The following is a 19,633-nucleotide window of genomic DNA, read 5'->3' on the forward strand; positions in this document are numbered from 1 at the left end:
TATAGCATGTCTATAATTAAATTAAATGCTTAGCTCCACTCATTGGCAACTGGACAGACAATATGTGCACATGTTTAGTCCACACTAGTCCAAGCTGTGCGCTTGAGAGAAAATGCTTCATTCTCATCAAGTCATAAAACACAAAAACAGACCTTTTGGTCCAACCAGGCCATGCCAAAATAAACTAGTCCCACCTGCCTGCTCCTAGCCTGTTTCCCTCCAAACCCTTCCTATTCATGTACTTATCCAAATGTCTTTTTGTGCACATCTGCTATTTCCTCAGGAAGTTCATTCCATGTGTGAACCACCCTCTGTGTAAAAAAAACTTTCCCTCGTCTTTTTTTAATTTCTCTCCTCTCACCTTAAAAATGTGCCCTCTAGTCTTGAAATCCCTCATCCTCGGGAAAAGACAACTACCATTAGCTCTACCTATATCCTTCATTATTTTATAAACTTCTAGAAGGTTGACTCTCAATGCCTGACCCTCCAATGAAAAAAGTCCCAGCCTATCCAGGCTTTCTTTCTGACTTCAACCTTCCATACTCGGCAACATCCTGGTCAATCTCTTCTGAACCAAGAAACATAGCCACTGAATAACTACAAGCTGTGTCTTATGACTTCAATGCTTCAGTGATTTTACACTCATATATTAGTAAATTGTCGTGTACAGAGAAGAACCTCCCATACAACTAGTGAAAACATTTGAGCAAATCATTTCCAACATTAGACCATAAGACCTTAAGACATAGGAGTGGAAGTAAGGCCATTCAGCCCATCAAGTCCACTCCGCCATTTAAATCATGGCTGATGGGCATTTCAACACCACTTCCCTACACTCTCCCCATAGCCCTTGATTCCTTCTGAGATAAAGAATTTGTCGATCTCTGCCTTGAAGGCATCCAACGTCCCGGTCTCCACTGCACTCTGTGGCAAAGAATTCCACAAGCCCACCACTCTCTGGCTGAAGAAATGTCATCTCATTTCAGTTTTAAATTTACCCCCTCTAATTTTAAGGCTGTGCCCACGGGTCCTAGTCTCCCCACCTAACGGAAACAACTGCCTAGCGTCCACCCCTTCTAAACCATACATTATCTTGTAAGTTTCTATCAGATCTCCCCTCAACATTCTAAGCTCTAATGAGTACAATCCCAGGATCCTTAGCCATTCATCATACGTTAAACCTACCATTCCAGGGATCATCTGTGTGAATCTCCGCTGGACACGCTCCAGGACTAGTATGCCCTTCCAGAGGTGTGGGGCCCAAACTTGGACACAGTATTCTAAATGGGGCCTAACCAGAGCCTTATAAAGCCTCAGAAGCACATTGCCGCTTTTATATTCCAACCCTCTTGAGACTATTGAGTGTTTATGTAAGAAAGGAACATCTATTGTGCATGTGCTCCTTGGTGTTATTGTGTATAAAATCTGTACATCTTAACTGCATTTCACCAGCAAAATGAACAGTCTACCAACACCCCACCAGATCCTGTGTCACAGGAACACAGCAGTTATAATTATAATAGACAGAAGGTTCTTAAGGGACCACAAGGCTGCTATGAAGATACTGGCTCCAGCGATCTTGGAACAATCTGCATTTCCATGCTGCACCATACAATAAACACACTCAGTGAACATTTAAAAAACAAGAAAGAAATAGTTAAAAGCAAACTGTACGGGGTAGAAAGAAGGGAATAGAAAGGTGAACAGCACAAGGCAAAGTCAACAAAGTAGGTTTAGGAAGTCTCAGCAAGTACGGTGAAACAATGAGGAGGACTTCAAAAGGGCAGCAGTTAAATTGTTGATGTTGGAAAAGCTGGGATAGAACCAGTGTCAGACAGTATCGAAAGGAGCGGAATGAGCCAACTGCCGAACTGACCGAGGATACAGCTGATTTGGTGTTTTAGGCGAGGCAGTGGTGAGAATTAAAAGTGAGTATATGGGAAAATATGCAAAGCCTGCCAAGGTGAAAGGAAATGGGTGGAACAACTTGGTGCAAGTGAGAGTATGGGCTACAATTAATTACAATTAATGGAGGTGGGCTCATGGAGGATAGCAGGTTCAAAGGTCATGAGAAGAGAAAGTCCTGAGTGGAAAATGTTAACAGGGTCAAATAAAAACAGTGACCACAGAATAGAGAGAAAAAGAAAGCTCATAATGAAAAATGTAACTTCGGCCTCAGCCAGAAGTGAGAGTTTGCTTGACTGATTGTCAAAACTAAACAATGGCAGAACGATGATTAAAGGTGCCAAAATAAGTTAACTGAACTTCAAAAACATTATTCTGGAGAATACATTAAGTTCTCAGTTATCTGTGCACCATTCTATCAAAAAACATTCTCTTTAGAAAGCAAGTCTCACAATCAAAAATGCTTCTGGAGATCAAGCAGTTACAAAGGATTAACTTTTAACATCTTATTCTATTGCCTTTTCCCCAAATGGTTTTAAACATTACATGCCAACTAAATCAGGATAATTGGTCTTGATGCAATAAAAAAATTAATTAACACATTGTGTAAATAGAACATTTGTAAAAACTTCAAACCCAATTGCTCTGTTGTTTATAAGAGAGGGCTGAAATGCCAAGAAAATCAAAAATAAGGAGGGAACAAAAAAGGATGCAAAAGTTAACAGTTTAAACATTTGCAATCCAGAAGGGAATCTCGTAAATCAGTGTTAACTATATGAGCAATTTGGTATTGGAGGTTGTCAGATGCAGCTGTACTCGTGTCAGCTGAAAGTGTAATCTGCATACTCTTCCAGTTTTTATTTAAATTTGAAGAGAAAAGTTCCAGTCTGGTGTGTGATAATTACCAAATTGTAAAACCAAGAATGGTGAAATTGTTAAGTATGCCACAGTGAAGAAGATAAGTAATGGAAATAACTTCCAGAAATTCCACTTGACTTGATAGTTCTCAAACCCCAAATTTAACTCCTCACCCATTCTATGCTCAAATTTTCCATCAAAATTACAGAATTAATAATGACGAAGCCTGAGAGTGAAAGATCATAGGTGTTAATCAATATGGTACGGAAGATGTTCAATTACACAAAAAGGAATGGTAACCAACCAAGGGAGGTGCATGATGAAGTTGCTCGCAAGCTGGCTGTGTTTCTTTGTGTTCAGCTCAACAAAGCGTGCAGTGCAGGCAATGCCTGCAGCTATTTAATGGCTTCATCCCAAGTATATTTTCAATTGCAAACGTCAATTTCTAGCGAGAGATTCTGCTTGCTAGGGGAGATTCAAACAACCAATGCATCATCTGCCACTTGTGAAAATATGAAGTTTGAAAAAGAAATATAACTTCTAGCTGAGGTTAGAGATCATGGGAACTGCAGATGCAGGAGAATCAGAGATAACAAAGTGTGAAGCTGGGTCAACACAGCAGGCCAAGCAGCATCTTAGGAAGAGTGGCCATTATTCATGTGTATCTCCATATACCACAACCCTGAAATTAATTGGGAATGGTAATCAGGTGGAGAGGACAATTTTAATTCCATGGTCACACCTTGGTATAACTTAGGAGTTAGCTGCAGACAGAGTGGAGGCATATCAAAATGGCAAATAACTGCAAGGTCATGATCATTCTTACAGAATGGAGAGGCATTCTGCAAAGCAGTCACCCAGACTGCATTTGGTCTTGCCAGTGTATGGGACTCTAATGTGAGCAACAAATGCAATAGATAGGTTGAAAAGTCTAAGTAAATTACATCTTTACTTGGAAGATGTGTTAAGGACCTTGGACAGTGAGCATGCAAGGGGAAAGAGTCAACTATAGACCAACTATTACAATTTGCATTTACTTAGGAACATGTCATGATGGCGGGATTAGGTGAGGCGTGGTGGAAGAATGAACCAAGGTGTCACAGAAGGAACAGTCCCTGTGGAATGCTGATGGGGAGGGGATAGGAAAATTCCAATTGGTTGTGGCATTCTGCTGGAGGTGGCAGAATTGTCAGAGGTTGATCTTTTGAATGCAGAGGCTGGTGGAGTGAAATGAGAAAAAGGGGAACCAACCACTGTTTTGGGAAGGACAAGAAAGAATGAGGGCAATGGGTGGAAGATGAGTTGGGCAAGGCTGAGAATCCTATCAACCATGGTGAGGAAAAAGCACCAGTTGAGGAGAATGGAAGACGTGGCAGAAGATGGCATTATTGAAACAGTTACAACAGAGGCAGGGAAACTGGCAGAATGAAATGCCATCCTTACAGAAAGCAGAATGGAAAAGTATAGTCAAGGTAACTACGGGAGTTGGTAGTGGAAATTGATAGACTACCTACCTACAGAAATGGAAAGAGAGAAATCAAGGAAGGGAAAGTGGTGGACCAGGTCAACATACAAGGAAGCTGGAAACTGGAAGCAACATTGACTAACTTTTCCAAATCCAAGAAAGAGCAGGAAGCAGCAGCGATATCAGTGGAAAGTGAGTTGTGGGAGGAGTCTCTCAACAAGGACCAGAATGAGGAATGTGTCCAATACTCCACAAAGATATTCCCATGTATGTATCCATAGGCACTCCATTTATTTGGAAAAAGCGAGATAAGTTAAAGGGAAAATTGTTCAATGTGCAATAGGCAAAGGAGAGTCGGTGGACGGGGACCCGTTTCAAGGAAGAAGGCGGAAGCCTTCAGACCAATCTGATGGAAGTTGGATGTGTACAGGAATTGCACAATCATGGTGAAGAGGTGGTGACTCGGACAAGGGCATTGGAAATTGTGAAACCAAGGAAGTCAGAGTCATTTGGCATGAAAACAGACCCTGTGGTCCAACAGACCATGTTCCCAAACTAATGTAGTCCCACTTGCCTACATTTGGCCCATATCCGTCCAAACCTTTCCTATTCATGTACTTGTCCAAATGTCTTTTAAATCTCGTAACTGTACCTGCATCCACCATTGCTTCCTCTGACAGGTCACTCCAAACAGAAATGACTGTGTAAAAGAGTTGCCCCTCATGTCTTTTTTAAAAACTTTCTCCTGTCACCATAAAAATATGTCCCCTACTTTTGAACTCCCACAACCTAGGGAAAAGATCCTTGTTACTCACCTTATCTATGACCCTTATCATTTTATAAACCTCTGAAGTCACCTCTCAACCTCTGACATTCCAGTCAAAGTGTCCCAGGCTCTTTTTATAACTCAAAACCCCCTTTCCTGGCAACATTCTGGTCATTCTTTAACAAACCCTCTCCAATTTAATAACATCGCTCCCAAAGCAGGGCAACCAGAACTGCACACAATACACCAGAAGAGCCTCACCAACATCCTGTACAACCTCTACTCGTGTAAAGTGTCAGAAAAATCACGAATCTGAGTGGAAGGAGGAATCATTCTTTGCCTGCTCCGAGTAAGGGATTATGTTACTCAATCTGAGGCAGGCACAACTAAAACCCACATGCTCAAGAGCTTTAGCTAACACAAAGTGCAGCAGCTTGCAGAGTTTTCTTCATTTATCTCCAAACACAGGCAAACTGCACTTTCTCAGTAATGCACAACTAGTTAAAAACACTCCAGCTATAATGACAATTGGTCATTACTCCACTAGTCAAATGCTGGAGTTTAATTAGGTATATTTTTGAAACATATTGTTCAGAGATGTTATTACACACCTCTGGAGCAGGCGGGACTTGAACTCAGACCTCCTGACTAGTAAGTAGGGACACTACGACTGCATCACAAGTGCCCTCTGGCATTTTCTTAAAGTATGGAATAAATCGGCAGTCCCTCAAACTACTACTGTTGCTTGCATGATATTGAGCAGCTGTGGTGTTTATAACAAATCGTTCTCTTATGAGTCCATGTGCACTTCTCTACTGTCCTTAAACCAACTGTTGATGAGAGGGTGTAAGTATGACCAACTGTTAGGAAGCTGTAAAAGCTGCTCTTAGCCAGCCACTGGGACATAGATGAAACATTTACATAACAAAACAGAGGGAGAGAAAGAGAAAATAAACACTATACAGGAATTAGAAGAGTAGAGATAAAAACAGGAGTGCCATTCCCTCTGATTTTCCTTCCCTTAACCTGAGGAAATACATGCTCCTGATAAGTCAAGACAGATTTTGCTTACACTCATTGTCATTTCCTTTACCTGAAAGGGGAAGATAACAGATCACAAAACTGGGCCTGAGGTAAAACTTAGAGCAATGTTTCTAATACAAGTCACAATTAAAAGAATTGGCAGCATCAGTGAGGTCTAATCATATTGCTCAGTTCTTCACCAAGCAACTAATTAAAAGTTAATTTTAAGCAGAAACAAAAGAAAAAAAGATGCCTATACATCTAGGGGTTTTCATGAGTAGAGGATGTCCCAAAGCACTTTAGAGACAATTAAGTACTCTTGAAGTTCTTAGCCTTACGAATCCGTCAGGATCAATGTCAAATTGCTTCCACGAGGTTTTGAGCGTACTTATTGTTCTTAAGTCGTAAACGCTTTACCCAAATTGTGCACGGCAAACTTCCACAAATAAATGTGACATAATAAATAGATAGTTTTTTTTGGTGATGTTGATTGAAGGACAATTATTCAACCCAGTTAGCAGGGAAAATGCCCCTGCTCCTCTTCCAAATAGTAATGTGGTATCTTTTGCATCCACCTTAGAAGACAGATGGGTCTCAGTTTAACACCTCATCTGATGGACTGTACTGTACCTCTGACAGTATAGGATTGACTCGCTAGTTCACTGAAATCAGTTTTTGATTTTTGTGCCCCAGACCTAGAGTGAGGCTTGAGTCATTCTGACTCAACCGAGAGTACTACCAACAAAGCCAGAGAAGACATCAATAGTATCACTATAATCTATTATACATAGCAATGGGTCTGACAAAAAAACTGTGAGCATCTTCCCATTCTAATCCTATCACCAATGACATGGATAGGTTGAATTAATGTGACAACAGGTCAAAAAACAAAAGGCTTATACTGAAAAGTTGATGTAGATCAATACATCGAAAATAAGGGAAAGAAATAACAGCAGGTTTACTTTCCTACTAACCCTGTGAAAATCACAGAAATTTCCACTAAGCAGGGAAACAACAAATGCAATGCACTTGCATTCAATCTGGCAAAACAATTTTTTTTTATAAAACACTAAGATCCATTAAAAAGTAGTACCCAATCTTGGGATTACACTCTGTCCTGTCTTTCATTCATGAGAAAGCAAATGTACTCTTGCAAAGTCACAAACTGAGCTGTACATTGTCTGCTGTGAGCCTCGCCTATTGAAAAAACAACAGATCTCCTCAAGGTTGCTGAAAGCAGATACTCACGTCGTACTCAATCATCATAACCAACGGCCAGATGGCAGGGGGAAACAAAACACTCACTTACCCAGGGTTTCAGATTACATCATCAATAGTCAACAAGCTTACAGAGGTCTAGAAGCAACTTTGCCAAATTTATTGATTGTGGAAGATAAGTGTAACATACAGCCTCAATAAAATAAGATGCCATGTTCATGATAGTGAATATAGCTCTAAAAATTAATATGAAACAGGCAGCTTATTATGGTACAAGGACGTCCAATGAAAACAACTACCACTTGCATTTATATAGTGCTTCTAATGTATGAAAGGCGCTACCTAGGAGTGTAATCAGAAACAAAGTGAAGAGGAACAAAAGGAGGACTAAAAAATTGGCTAGCGATAGTTTGTAAATGAAGGTCTTAAGTGAAAAGAGAGAGGCAGAGTGATTTGTGGAAGGAATTCCAGAGCTCAGACCTAGACAGTTGAAGGCATAGTTGTCAACACTTTTATTTGGGTGGAGCTCACACAAGAGACCTTGTTTGCAATTAAAAAAACATTTGCAACGACATACAAGTGAAGAAGGTTATAGAAATATGGAGGGATGAGACTACACAATACAACATCCTTTTACTGTCACGTGTGCTCTATTATAAAAGGTTTCCACTGTACTTCTACAATGTCTGCCTTCTGATGGTGACATCTTAAGTACAAGTATCTAGTACAATTCTGGGATACAGCAGAGGGATAAAAGTAGTTGTATTGATTTGATTATAAGTATAGAAATTTAAAATTTTACCAGCGGAACAGGAGTCAATCTAGGTTTCAGAGCACTTGATTGATGGGCCAATGGAACTGGACTGAGTTAGGAGATGAGTAGCAGTTCAACTTTACAAAGGATGTAAAGGTAAAAACTGGCCAGGACAGCATTTGATTAGTCAAGTTTGGAGGTAAGAAGAACAGGAATGAAGGTTTCAGTAGTAGGAGGAAAGTGAGTCAAGGATAATTGGTGGTGGAGAGTTGGAGACAGTCAAGCGGAAGATAGGGGATCATAACCTGATCAGCCATAATCTTATTTCATGGGTAACTATCAAAGAATCAGAGAATTAATTCCAGTACAGAAAGAGGCCATTTGGCCCACACAGTCTGCAATTGCTCTATTATCTAGTGCTAATCTCTTGTCTTTTCCCTGTATCCCAGGATAACATGATTCTCAAAAAATCTAACAGCTTACTGGGTTGGATAAGGGCTGAATGACTGACTCCTGCTCCAATGTGAATCGATAGGAATGTAGGAAAAGTCCGCTTCAGAATCACGCTCAAAGCTCTCATACGAGCTTAAGCACTGTCACTAGAAGATTTGACCAAAGGGCACCATAGCCAAATCTAATCTTGTCTTCACCCGAAGGCTTCATACACATACCCTCGGTCAGTACTGTTGAAGACTTGATTCAGGCTGAATTTCTCCTGTTCATCAAAGTGCACTGAAGTCAAATGAAACATTCTGTCCCACTGAATGGCTCCTCCTGTCACTCTGTGATTGTGCCCCTACCCACGGAGGCGGCGGTTTGAGTTCAAATCCCACCTGTTCCAGAGTGTAATAACATCTTTAAACAAGTTGATTGGAAAAATAGGTCTGTCCCACTGAGGTCATCTACGATATCTTAGTATAGCCTGGATAATGAAATGTGAGGCTGGATGAACACAGCAGGCCCAGCAGCATCTCAGGAGCACAAAAGCTGACATTTCGGGCCTAGACCCTTCATCAGAGAGGGGGATGGGGTGAGGGTTCTGGAATAAATAGGGAGAGAGGGGGAGGGGGACCGAAGATGGGGAGAAAAGAAGATAGGAGGAGAGGAGAGTATAGGTGGGGAGGTAGGGAGGGGATAGGTCATTCCAGGGAAGACGGACAGGTCAAGGAGGTGGGATGAGGTTGGTAGGTAGGAGATGGAGGTGCGGCTTGGGGTGGGAGGAAGGGATGGGTGAGAGGAAGAACAGGTTAGGGAGGCAGAGACAGGTTGGACTGGTTTTGGGATGCAGTGGGTGGAGGGGAAGAGCTGGGCTGGTTGTGTGGTGCAGTGGGGGGGGAGGGGACGAACTGGGCTGGTTTTGGGATGCAGTGGGGGAAGGGGAGATTTTGAAGCTGGTGAAGTCCACATTGATACCATTGGGCTGCAGGGTTCCCAAGCGGAATATGAGTTGCTGTTCCTGCAACCTTCAGGTGGCATCATTGTGGCACTGCAGGAGGCCCATGATGGACATGTCATCAAGAGAATGGGAGGGGGAGTGGAAATGGTTTGCGACTGGGAGGTGCAGTTGTTTATTGCGAACCGAGCGGCGGTGTTCTGCAAAGCGGTCCCCAAGCCTCCACTTGGTTTCCCCAATGTAGAGGTTGCCACACCGGGTACAATGGATACAGTACACCACATTGGCAGATGTGCAGGTGAACCTCTGCTTAATGTGGAAAGTCATCTTGGGGCCTGGGATAGGGGTGAGGGAGGTGGTGTGGGGACAAGTGTAGCATTTCCTGCGGTTGCAGGGGAAGGTGCCGGGTGTGGTGGGGTTGGAGGGCAGTGTGGAGCGAACAAGGGAGTCACGGAGAGAGTGGTCTCTCCAGATAGCAGACAGGGGTGGGGATGGAAAAATGTCTTGGGTGGTGGGGTCAGATTGTAGATGGCGGAAGTGTCGGAGGATGATGCGTTGTATCCGGAGGTTGGTGGGGTGGTGTGTGAGAACGAGGGGGATTCTCTTTGGGCAGTTGTGGCGGTGGCGGGGTATGAGGGACGTGGAAATGCGGGAGACGCGGTCAAAGGCGTTCTCGACCACTGTGGGGGGAAAGTTGCGTCCTTGAAGAACTTGGACATCTGGGATGTGTGGGAGTGGAATGCCTCATCGTGGGAGCAGATGCGGCGGAGGCGGAGGAATTCGGAATAGGGGATGGAATTTTTGCATTCCGGAGAGACCACTCTCTCCGTGACTCCCTTGTTCGCTCCACACTGCCCTCCAACCACAGGAAATGCTACACTTGCCCCCACACCTCCTCCCTCACCCCTATCCCAGGCCCCAAGATGACTTTCCACATTAAGCAGAGGTTCACATGCACATCTGCCAATGTGGTATATACTGCATCCACTGTATCCGGGGTGGCTTCCTCTACATTGGGGAAACCAAGTGGAGGCTTGGGGACCGCTTTGCAGAACACCGCCGCTCGGTTCGCAATAAACAACTGCACCTCCCAGTCGCAAACCATTTCCACTCCCCCTCCCATTCTTTAGATGACATGTCCATCATGGGCCTCCTGCAGTGCCACAATGATGCCACCCGAAGGTTGCAGGAACAGCAACTCATATTCCGCTTGGGAACCCTGCAGCCCAATAGTATCAATGCGGACTTTACCGCAACCCAAAACCAGCCCAGTTCGTCCCCTCCCCCCACTGCACCACACAACCAGCCCAGCTCTTCCCCTCCACCCACTGCATTTTAAAACCAGTCCAACCTGTCTCTGCCTCCCTAACCTGTTCTTCCTCTCACCCATCCCGTCCTCCCACCCCAAGCTGCACCTCCATTTCCTACCTACCAACCTCATCCCACCTCCTTGACCTGTCCGTCTTCCCCGGACTGACCTATCCCCTCCCTACCTCCCCACCTATACTCTCCTCTCCACCTATCTTCTTTTCTCTCCATCTTCGGTCCACCTCCCCCTCTCTCACTATTTATTCCAGAACCCTCACCCCATCCCCCTCTCTGATGAAGGGTCTAGGCCCGAAACGTCAGCTTTTGTGCTCCTGAGATACTGCTGGGCCTGCTGTGTTCATCCAGCCTCACCTTTCATTATCTTGGATTCTCCAGCATCTGCAGTTCCCATTATCACTGATACAATTAGCCTGGATGGGTTATCAATAGGGCCTCAGCACACCTTTTTTTTAGCAAATTAAATATTAAACCACAGGCAATGCTAGCTGGTGAAATCAAGATTACAATTTTGTTTTGGGACTCTGATGTTGTAACCTGTCACAATGCTTCCTAAACCAGCAATATTTGCATTCATCTATTTGAATCAAAGACTGGAATATTGTTGCATTAACAATACACAATATAAATATACAAACTCTCATTGATTAATACGAATAGTATAATTGATTAATACATATGTGAATTTGTACAAATGCAACAAGAATCAATGGTGTTATTGAGTGTATTCTGTTGGAATTGCGACACAGTGGAAAACATTGAGAGTAGTAAAACGTATAAAGCTTTTTGGGATAACTCGTGTATCAACAACTTAGAATTATGATGTTCCTTCAGCAAAGTAAAATTTTTCAAAGCAATTATCAACCAAAATATGACACAAACCTATATAAACTGTTTTTGATAAATAACCAAAAGCTTAACCAAATAAGTAGCTTTAAGAAGAGTTTTAACTGTGAAGAAAGAGGCAAACAGGATTGTGGAAGAAGTGTATAGCTAATGCAACTAATGGCAGGACTGCCAATGGTGAAGATAGGCTGGAGTGCTGCACCTGAAACACAATTGTTCATTCTTCTTATTTGTTTGATTTGTCCAGTTGAAGATCAGACCATAAGCAGAGTAAACTCCCTCACAGAAACTCAATATATTAAATAACAATCAATATCAGACAGCAAAATCCAGTCTGGAATTTAACCCTGAGTGGTGGTCATAAAACAGCAACAATTCACACAAGTTGTATGATGTTACCTGACGCTGAATGAATTTAATCACCTTTTACTATCCAGTTGGTCTCTGTGCTGTACATGAAATTAAGCACGTCAATGCCTGTGTTACAAATAGCAAAAATCACTGAAACTAGTCTACTAGTTAACTGAAAACGATGACTGATATAAAGCTAGAAAACGTGAAGGGAAATAGACAAATCATTGTACATTTTGTACAGAAGTACTATCACTTTAATCTCATTACCATTTCTCTTTCTCTCAATAAAAGTAAATAAAATCTCTAACCTTTATAGCATTCGTAGTGGCAGTAGCCAGTCAACCTCAAAAAAAACCTCAAAATATTTCTGTCTATTGTAAATAACTCAACATGCCAGATAATGGTAATGCAACCAGTTAGTCTGATGGCTCACTGTGTGCAAGTGCATTCATCTTGATCTGGAAGGCAAACAATTATCCCCCATGGAAAGGGAGGAGATTAAAACAAATCAGGATGCCAACTACTGCTAACTCATTCAGAAACTCCACGTGACAGGGAAGACAGAACTGGTGTGGACTTTGATGCTCCAAACAGGTGAATGGCCATCTGACATGCAATTCACATATTAAAAATGGGAACTTCCCTCAGAGTTATCAAAAGGTAGAAATGAATTGTGACTTCGCAAAAGTTGATAGAATTCAAAAGAAGGGACTGGGAAAACTATAAAGAATGAAAACTTGCATTTATATAGCATCTTTTAAGACCACACAGGAACAGGAATAGGTCATTCAGCTCATTGAGCATTCCCCATCATTCAATTTGATAATGTCTGGCAAAATACTTCAACACTTTATATTCATCTCATCCCCTTTATGCCATTGATAAATTTTTGATTACCAATCTTGACATTAAACATACTTAAAACACAGAACTTCTGCAGCTCTGTGATAGAGAATTCCAAAGGTTCACAACCCTCCGAGTAAAATCATTTCTTCTCAACTCAGACTTAAGTAGCATCCATTCTTTTTAAAATTTTAACCCCTAGTTCTCAACTCCCAATAAGACAGCTTGACACCTGCGCTAGTAAGAGAAACGCCTTCCCTGCATCTACTCTGTCTATCCCTTTCATCATATTCTAAGTTTCAATGTAATCATCTCCCGTTCTTCAAAATGCCAGAAAATACATGGCCAGTTTGCCCAATCTCGCTTTATAGGTAAGTCCTGCCATTCCAAGAACAAGTCTGCTGAACCTTCACTGCATTCCCTCTACGGCAGTAAACGTTTTTCTCAGTGCACTCAAAACTGCACGCAATACTCCAGGTACCACAGGATGTCCCACAGATTTTTATATTATAATGGACTACTTTAATAACATTGGCACTATTGCAATGCTGGAATTGTGACAGCCAATACGCACACAGCAATGTGACAATAAGCAGAAAGTTTATTTTTATGATATTGATTCATAGGTAAATATTGATCAGGGTACTTGGGATAACTTCCTTGCTCTTGCTGCCATCTTAACAGCCAGGCAGGTTCAACACTAGAAGGTTTATAAAACCATGAGGGTCACGGATAGGGTAAATAGACAAATTTTTTCTCTGGGGTGGGGGAGTCCAAACTAGAGGGCATAGGTTTTAGGTGAGATGGGAATGATTTAAAAGGGATCTCAGGGGCAATGTTTTGCACACAGAAGGTGGTGCGTGTATGGAATAAGTTGCCAGAGGAAGTGGTGGAAGCTGGTACAATTACAACATTTTAAAAGTATCCGGATGGGTATACATATAGGAAGGGTTTAGAGGGATATAGGCCAAATGCTGGCAAATGGGACTAGATTAATTTAGGATATCTGGTTGGCATGGGCAAGAAGGACTGATGGGTCAGTTTCCATGCAGTACAGCTCTCAGAATGGAGCCTCTGACAGTGCAGTACTCTCTCAGTAGTGGGAGTGCCAGTGATGATTTTCGGGCCATGCATTGGGGCTTGAACCATCAAATTTGCGTGTTAAGAGGGAGGCTTGATGCTGGAGCTAAAGGAAAGACTTCTGTTCCTAATTCGTCTAACGTTGGGTTACAGAAAAGGCATTTGGGAAAGGGAGGACCAAAACTCCACCGAACTGTCACTCTAGCTGACGGCGTCAATCAGAGAACCTCTTCTGGTGGACCCAGTGATGGCCAGTAGAGCAGGGGCTCAGTCATGAAAACTCTGTGGTGGGGGCGCCGAAAACCCGACCCGATTTTCACGGTTAGGGCGGACACAGGAAGACAGATTAATCTAAACGCAGAAAGACACCTAAGGAGCGAGAGGGAGAAGCTTGTTCGTCAGGGGAGAAAACATCGGAAACATGTTTTTTTTTCCTGATGTTGGCTCCTCCAAAACCAGGCAACCTCAGGTAAATGGAGGCGGCTTGACACCTGCGCCAGTAACACTTGAGCGCAGATCAGGCCGGGCCTGGCCCTCTCCCAGTCGCTTTTCCCATTGTTTTCAGCTCCTGAGGTAAATTTTCAAGCTTTCCAGTGACTGACTGACTGAATTCAAACTTCAGACTTTCCAGCAGCGGCAGCGGCGGCGCCTTCCCCACCCCCCCCCGGAATAACCCCTCCACCGGCCAAAATATAAATAAAAGTTACTGCTGACGCATGAAAGTTGCCTTTTGAGACAATTCGTGCGTACTCACCGGTTAATTTTCTGAGCGAAAGCGCGGCGCTCCGTTGAAGTGGCCATCGCCTCGCCAACAGGAACCCCCGAGCGCGAGCGGTAGACACAACCGTCTCCTCGCTTCGGCAATTTCCGGCGGCACTCGGCGCCGGCGGGGCTGGAGGACGTCGGACTCATCAATCTCCGGCAGTCTCAACCTTTCCCACACTTCGGCAGTTTCCGGCGGGTCGAGAGGACTCGGGACCTCGGATTCGGGAGCCTCCGGCATCCCGAGGGCTCGGCAATCGTGGGCCACTCAGGCGAGTTCGGCCGCCTCCGGCAGCCCGGGACCTCGGAGTCGGCAATCTTCGGCAGCCCCAGGGATTCGACAACCTGGGAGAAATTGCAACAGGATGATACAATAAGTGTAGTAATGTCTGGAGTGATCTATAAGTGCAAACTTTGTGCATTCTCCCTCCCATCTTTGTCATATTCCAGTCCAGCTGTTCTCTAGTAGACGCTAAAGGATTTGCATTTATATCGTGAAAAAGAACCAAAAAACTGCGGAAACTGGAAATCAGAAATTGCTGGAAAAACTCAACAGGTCAGGCAGCATCGTTGCAGAGAAACAAAATCAAAGTTGCTGGAAAAGCTCAGCAGGTCTAGCAGTATCTGCGGGGGAAAAAAACAGAGTTAAAGTTTCGGCTTCGGTGACCCTTCCACAGACGTGCTGAGCTTTTCCAGCCACTTTGTTTTTGTTGCTGATTTACAGCATCCGCAGTTCTTTTAGTTTTTATTTCAGACAAAGTAGAGTTAACGCCTCAGATCCAGCGGAGGGTTCTGAAGAATAAACTGGATAAACATTCCTTGATTATTTAAACAAATCTTGCTTTTTTTTTAATAGACGGCCTTGGTCGTATTTTGTTAACATGTATGTTTGATAATCTCGTCTGGCTCTGATTCGCTTTCCCCCCGCAATGCTAATGAGCATTTCCCGGAATTGGCCCAATGTTGTATTCTAACTCATCTGAACCTGTTTTCCTATGAGTTAGTGAAGTAAAAATTAACTGGCGGGGGGGGGGTGGCTGTGCTTCTCCATTTGTTTGAGCTTTAATCATCTGAAGTCCTGTTCTTATTTCAAAAATATACCTTATGCGTAAAAAATAACCTTTATAGAGTAAAGTTCTGGGGAAGGGTCACCAGACCCGAAATGTTAATTCTGATTTCTCTGCAAAGACGCTGCCAGACCTGCTGAGCTTTCCCAGCAATTTCTGTTTTTGTTTATATCTGTACAAACGCGGTTTGATTCTGTACAACAGCCTATGAAGAAAACGAGTAAACATTGGAATTTAACTCCATTCAACAAACCTCTTATCAGCGATTAATCACAGTCTCCCTGCCATCGGAAGGATGTTGTGAAACTTCAAAGGGTTCAGAAAAGATTTACATGTTAAGGTTAGGTGGGTTTAAGCTACAGGCGGAGGTTGAAGAGGCTGGGGCTATTTTCCCTGGAACATCGGCGGCTGAGGGGTGACCTTGTAGAAGTTTGTAATATCATGAGGGACATGGATAGGATGAATAGGCAATGTATTTTCCCTGGGCTGGGGAATCAAAAAAAACTAGAGGGGTATAGGCTGAAGGCGAGAGGGGAAAAATTTAAAAAGGACCTTTGGAGCAACTTTTTCTTGCAGAGGGTGCGGGTGTACGGAATGAGCTGCCAGAGGAAGCGGTGGAGGTGGGTACAATTACAACATTTAAAAGGCATCTGGGTGGGTACATGTTTGGAAGGGTTTGGAGGGATATAGGCCAAATGCTGACAAATGGGACTAGATTAATTTAGGATACTTGGTTAGCATTGGCCAGTTGGACCGAAGGGTCTGTTTCCATGATAACAAAGTGTGAAGCTGGATGAACACAGCAGGCCAAGCAGCATCTTAGCAGCACAAAAGCTGACGTTTCGGGCCTAGACCCTTCAATAGAAAAGGATCTGTTTCCATGTTGTATCTTTTATGACCACTTGATGCCCCAACAGCTTTGCAAACAAGGAATGCTTTTGAAGTGTAGTTGCTGTTTTAACGTAGAAAATGAAGCAGCAAATTTGTGCAGAACAGGCTCTTACAGACAGCAGTAACGTTAATAAACAAAAATCTGATAATGACCAGAAAGTCCGTCCTCGCACTGTGGCTAAGCTATATTGGCTTGCGCAATTATACACGCTGTGCGGACTCTATTGGTTGTATTCAAACCATGCACACAATTTCAGTCTGAGAGGACCATTTGTGGTTTAACAACAGCTTGTGCATGAAGTAGGTTCTTTGATCAATTTATGCGGAGATATGCATCAGAAAAAAAAGGGGCTAACTATAAACTGCTTGGGTCGCCGGCCATCCTTTTGAATGATCTACATCAGAGCAGCTAACGAACTGGGCGATGTCCAAAGCGAGAAACAGGTTCGAACCACTGTAGTTCGAGTCACTGCTGGGATGAAAGTTTAGACAAAGTCATTAATTAGCAAATAACACATTGCCTCAGCATGAGGTTGAGCAGTGGAAATGGCCAGGCATTTGCTTCAACTGCAAACCAAAAAATAACACATTCACATAGCCCAGAGAGAGAACTTAAATGAACATTTCTGGAAGAAGCTCAGGAATAACACATAGGTCAATGAACGGGCAGTGAACGAGATAAAACGTGCAGATATCGCCCTCTTGTGACAGAAGGCAAATAGCAGCTCGATTCTTAAACAGGGACTTGCTGACTCGGCTGCTCGTTACCTGTCAAAACGACCGTTAACATGTTCCAATTTCTACATACTACAGCTACTGGTACAAAAAGACAGCAATTAGCGACAGGCAATGAATGCTGCGAATTAATGAAGAAAAGCAATATGATACACATTTTATTTTGTTAAATAATTAGGCAGAAGAGATGGTCAGTAAGTTTGTAGATGGCACCAAATAGGGGGCGTAGTGGACAGTGAAGGTTACCTCAGAGTACCACGGGAATTTGATCGGATGGGCTGAGGAATAGCATATCGAGTTTAAGTTAGATAAGTGTGAGGTGCTATCTTTTGGAAAGGCAAACCAGGACAGGACTTACACACCCAATGGTAAGGTCCTGGAGAGTGTTGTCGAGCAAAGGGACCTTGGAATGCAGGTTCATAGCACCTTGAAAGTGGAGTCTCATGTAGACAGGATAGTGAAGAAAGCGCTTGGTACGCTTGCCTTTATTGGTCAGTGCATTGAGTATAGGAGTTGGGAGGGTCTTGTTGTGGCTGTACAGGACACTGTTTAGGCCACTTTTGGAATACTGTGTTCAATTATGCTCTCCCTGCTATAGGAAAGATGTTGTTGAACTTGAAAGGGTTCAGAAAATATTTACAAGGAGTTGCCAGAGTTGGAGGGTTTGAACGATAAGGAGAGGCTAAAAAGGCTGGGGCTATTTTCCCTGGAGCTTCAGACCCTGAGGGGTGACCTCATAGAGGTTTATAAAATCATGGGGGGGGCAAGGACAGGGTAAATAGGCTTTTCCCCAGGGTAGGGGAGTCCAGAACTAGAGGGCATAGTTTTAAGGTAAGAAGGGAAAGATTTAAAAGGGATGCCGAAAGTGGTGCATGTATGGAATGATCTGCCAGAGGAGGTGGTGGAGGCTGGTATAATTACAGCATTTAAAGGCATCTGGATGGGGACATGGATAGGAAGGGTTTGGATGGATGTGGGGGCAAATGCTGACAAATGGGACTCGATTAATTTAGGATATCCGGTCGGTGTGGATGAGTTGGCCCGAAGGGTCTGTTTCAGTGCTGTACATCTCTATGACTCTATGAAGGAGCTTGTTTTTTGATTGTGTAACTAGGAGAGTACAGTATTTCAACCAGTATTGGATAAGATGATATATGAAAGCTGGTGGTAGCCACCATAAAGGATCAGTGGGGAAATGACCACAGCCTATGGTCTTTGAGCTGCTGCGTATCAGTGGCTGGAAACTGGGTACAATACCTTACGCTGTGCATTTAACTGATAATTAATCACCTAAATGTAATTGTAAAAGTAATGAGTAACTTACATATTGAAAAACACTGACATGGTTTGCACCTTATTTAATGTTAAATTTGAACTATTGTGTAAATTATGGTTGTAAATTTTATGAATGAAATCTTTTTGTAAAACAAATTGTGTTTATTAGACAAGATTGAAGTTGAGCATAATACACTAAGATCAATGGAGGATTGGTGAAAAGACAAAAGCAGAAAGAATAAATAAATCAGCTATTTTTTGGCTGGCAGGTGGAAGCTATTTAGAACCTATTCAAAGGGACCAGGCTTAACAGATCCAGACTTGCTGATTTTACAAAGTTAGAGAGGAAATTAATGGCAGTGATGTAGGGAGCAGTTAAATAATGGGGGAAAAACAGAGCAGAGGATTATAATATAACATTGTTCAGTTTAATAGGAAGTGTCGAAAAAGAGAATGTTTTTCACCGTTTAAAAACAATTACGTGTTGGTGTCCAGAGGAATTTGTAAATGAAACACTGCAGACTAACACTTAAAAGAATTAGGAACAGACAACGAATGTTGTTCTGACAGCAATGCCTGTACCCCATCAAAGAATAAATAAAGGTAAAGCAAGCAAATGGAAATGAAAATGATATGAGAGCTTTAGCAAGGACTTTGAATACAAAAATAAGGAAATCTTGCTGCAAGAATACAGGGCTTTGTTGAGATCACCTTAATTAATTCCCAAGGTTCTGTAAGATTCGTTGGGCTGAGTCTTTCTGTTTTGGTGCATTGGAAGTTGTGTTGAGTTTTTTGGAGGGATTCTCAGTGCAAGGCTGATCAAGATTTCTCACCATATCTTTTCAAAAATGACTCATTAACCACATACCCCACACCTAAGGCATCTAGAATGCTTGATGCGATCTCTACTTAACCACATGCCAGTCCAAGAACAAATCAGCACGCAGCAAATGTAGCACAGCAACTCAAAGCCGCACTGCTGTACATATAACCCCATTCTCTCACTGTTTAACCACCACTCCATACACTTCACCTGTCCATAGCTACATCCCATCGAAACATCTTTTCTATC

General features: G+C 42.9%; 2 protein-coding genes across 6 annotated transcripts in view; one reads left to right on the top strand and one right to left on the bottom strand.

Moving 5' to 3' along the window:
• Positions 1 to 14,692, bottom strand: part of LOC125447376 (dedicator of cytokinesis protein 7-like) — a 157,660-nt gene extending 142,968 nt beyond the window's left edge. For all 5 annotated transcript variants that reach the window (XM_048521700.2, XM_048521699.2, XM_059640021.1 and 2 more), the window contains exon 1: positions 14,586 to 14,692. In XM_048521700.2, the coding sequence (XP_048377657.1) occupies positions 14,586 to 14,632 (47 nt within the window). In that variant the 5' untranslated portion in view covers positions 14,633 to 14,692. The remainder of the gene's footprint in view (positions 1 to 14,585) is intronic.
• Positions 1 to 19,633, top strand: part of LOC125447404 (dynein light chain Tctex-type 5-like) — a 44,126-nt gene that overhangs the window by 2,123 nt on the left and 22,370 nt on the right. The gene's annotated exons all lie outside the window — the stretch shown is intronic.

Source organism: Stegostoma tigrinum, chromosome 35, assembly GCF_030684315.1.
Source record: "Stegostoma tigrinum isolate sSteTig4 chromosome 35, sSteTig4.hap1, whole genome shotgun sequence".
NCBI classification, from domain to species: domain Eukaryota; kingdom Metazoa; phylum Chordata; class Chondrichthyes; order Orectolobiformes; family Stegostomatidae; genus Stegostoma; species Stegostoma tigrinum.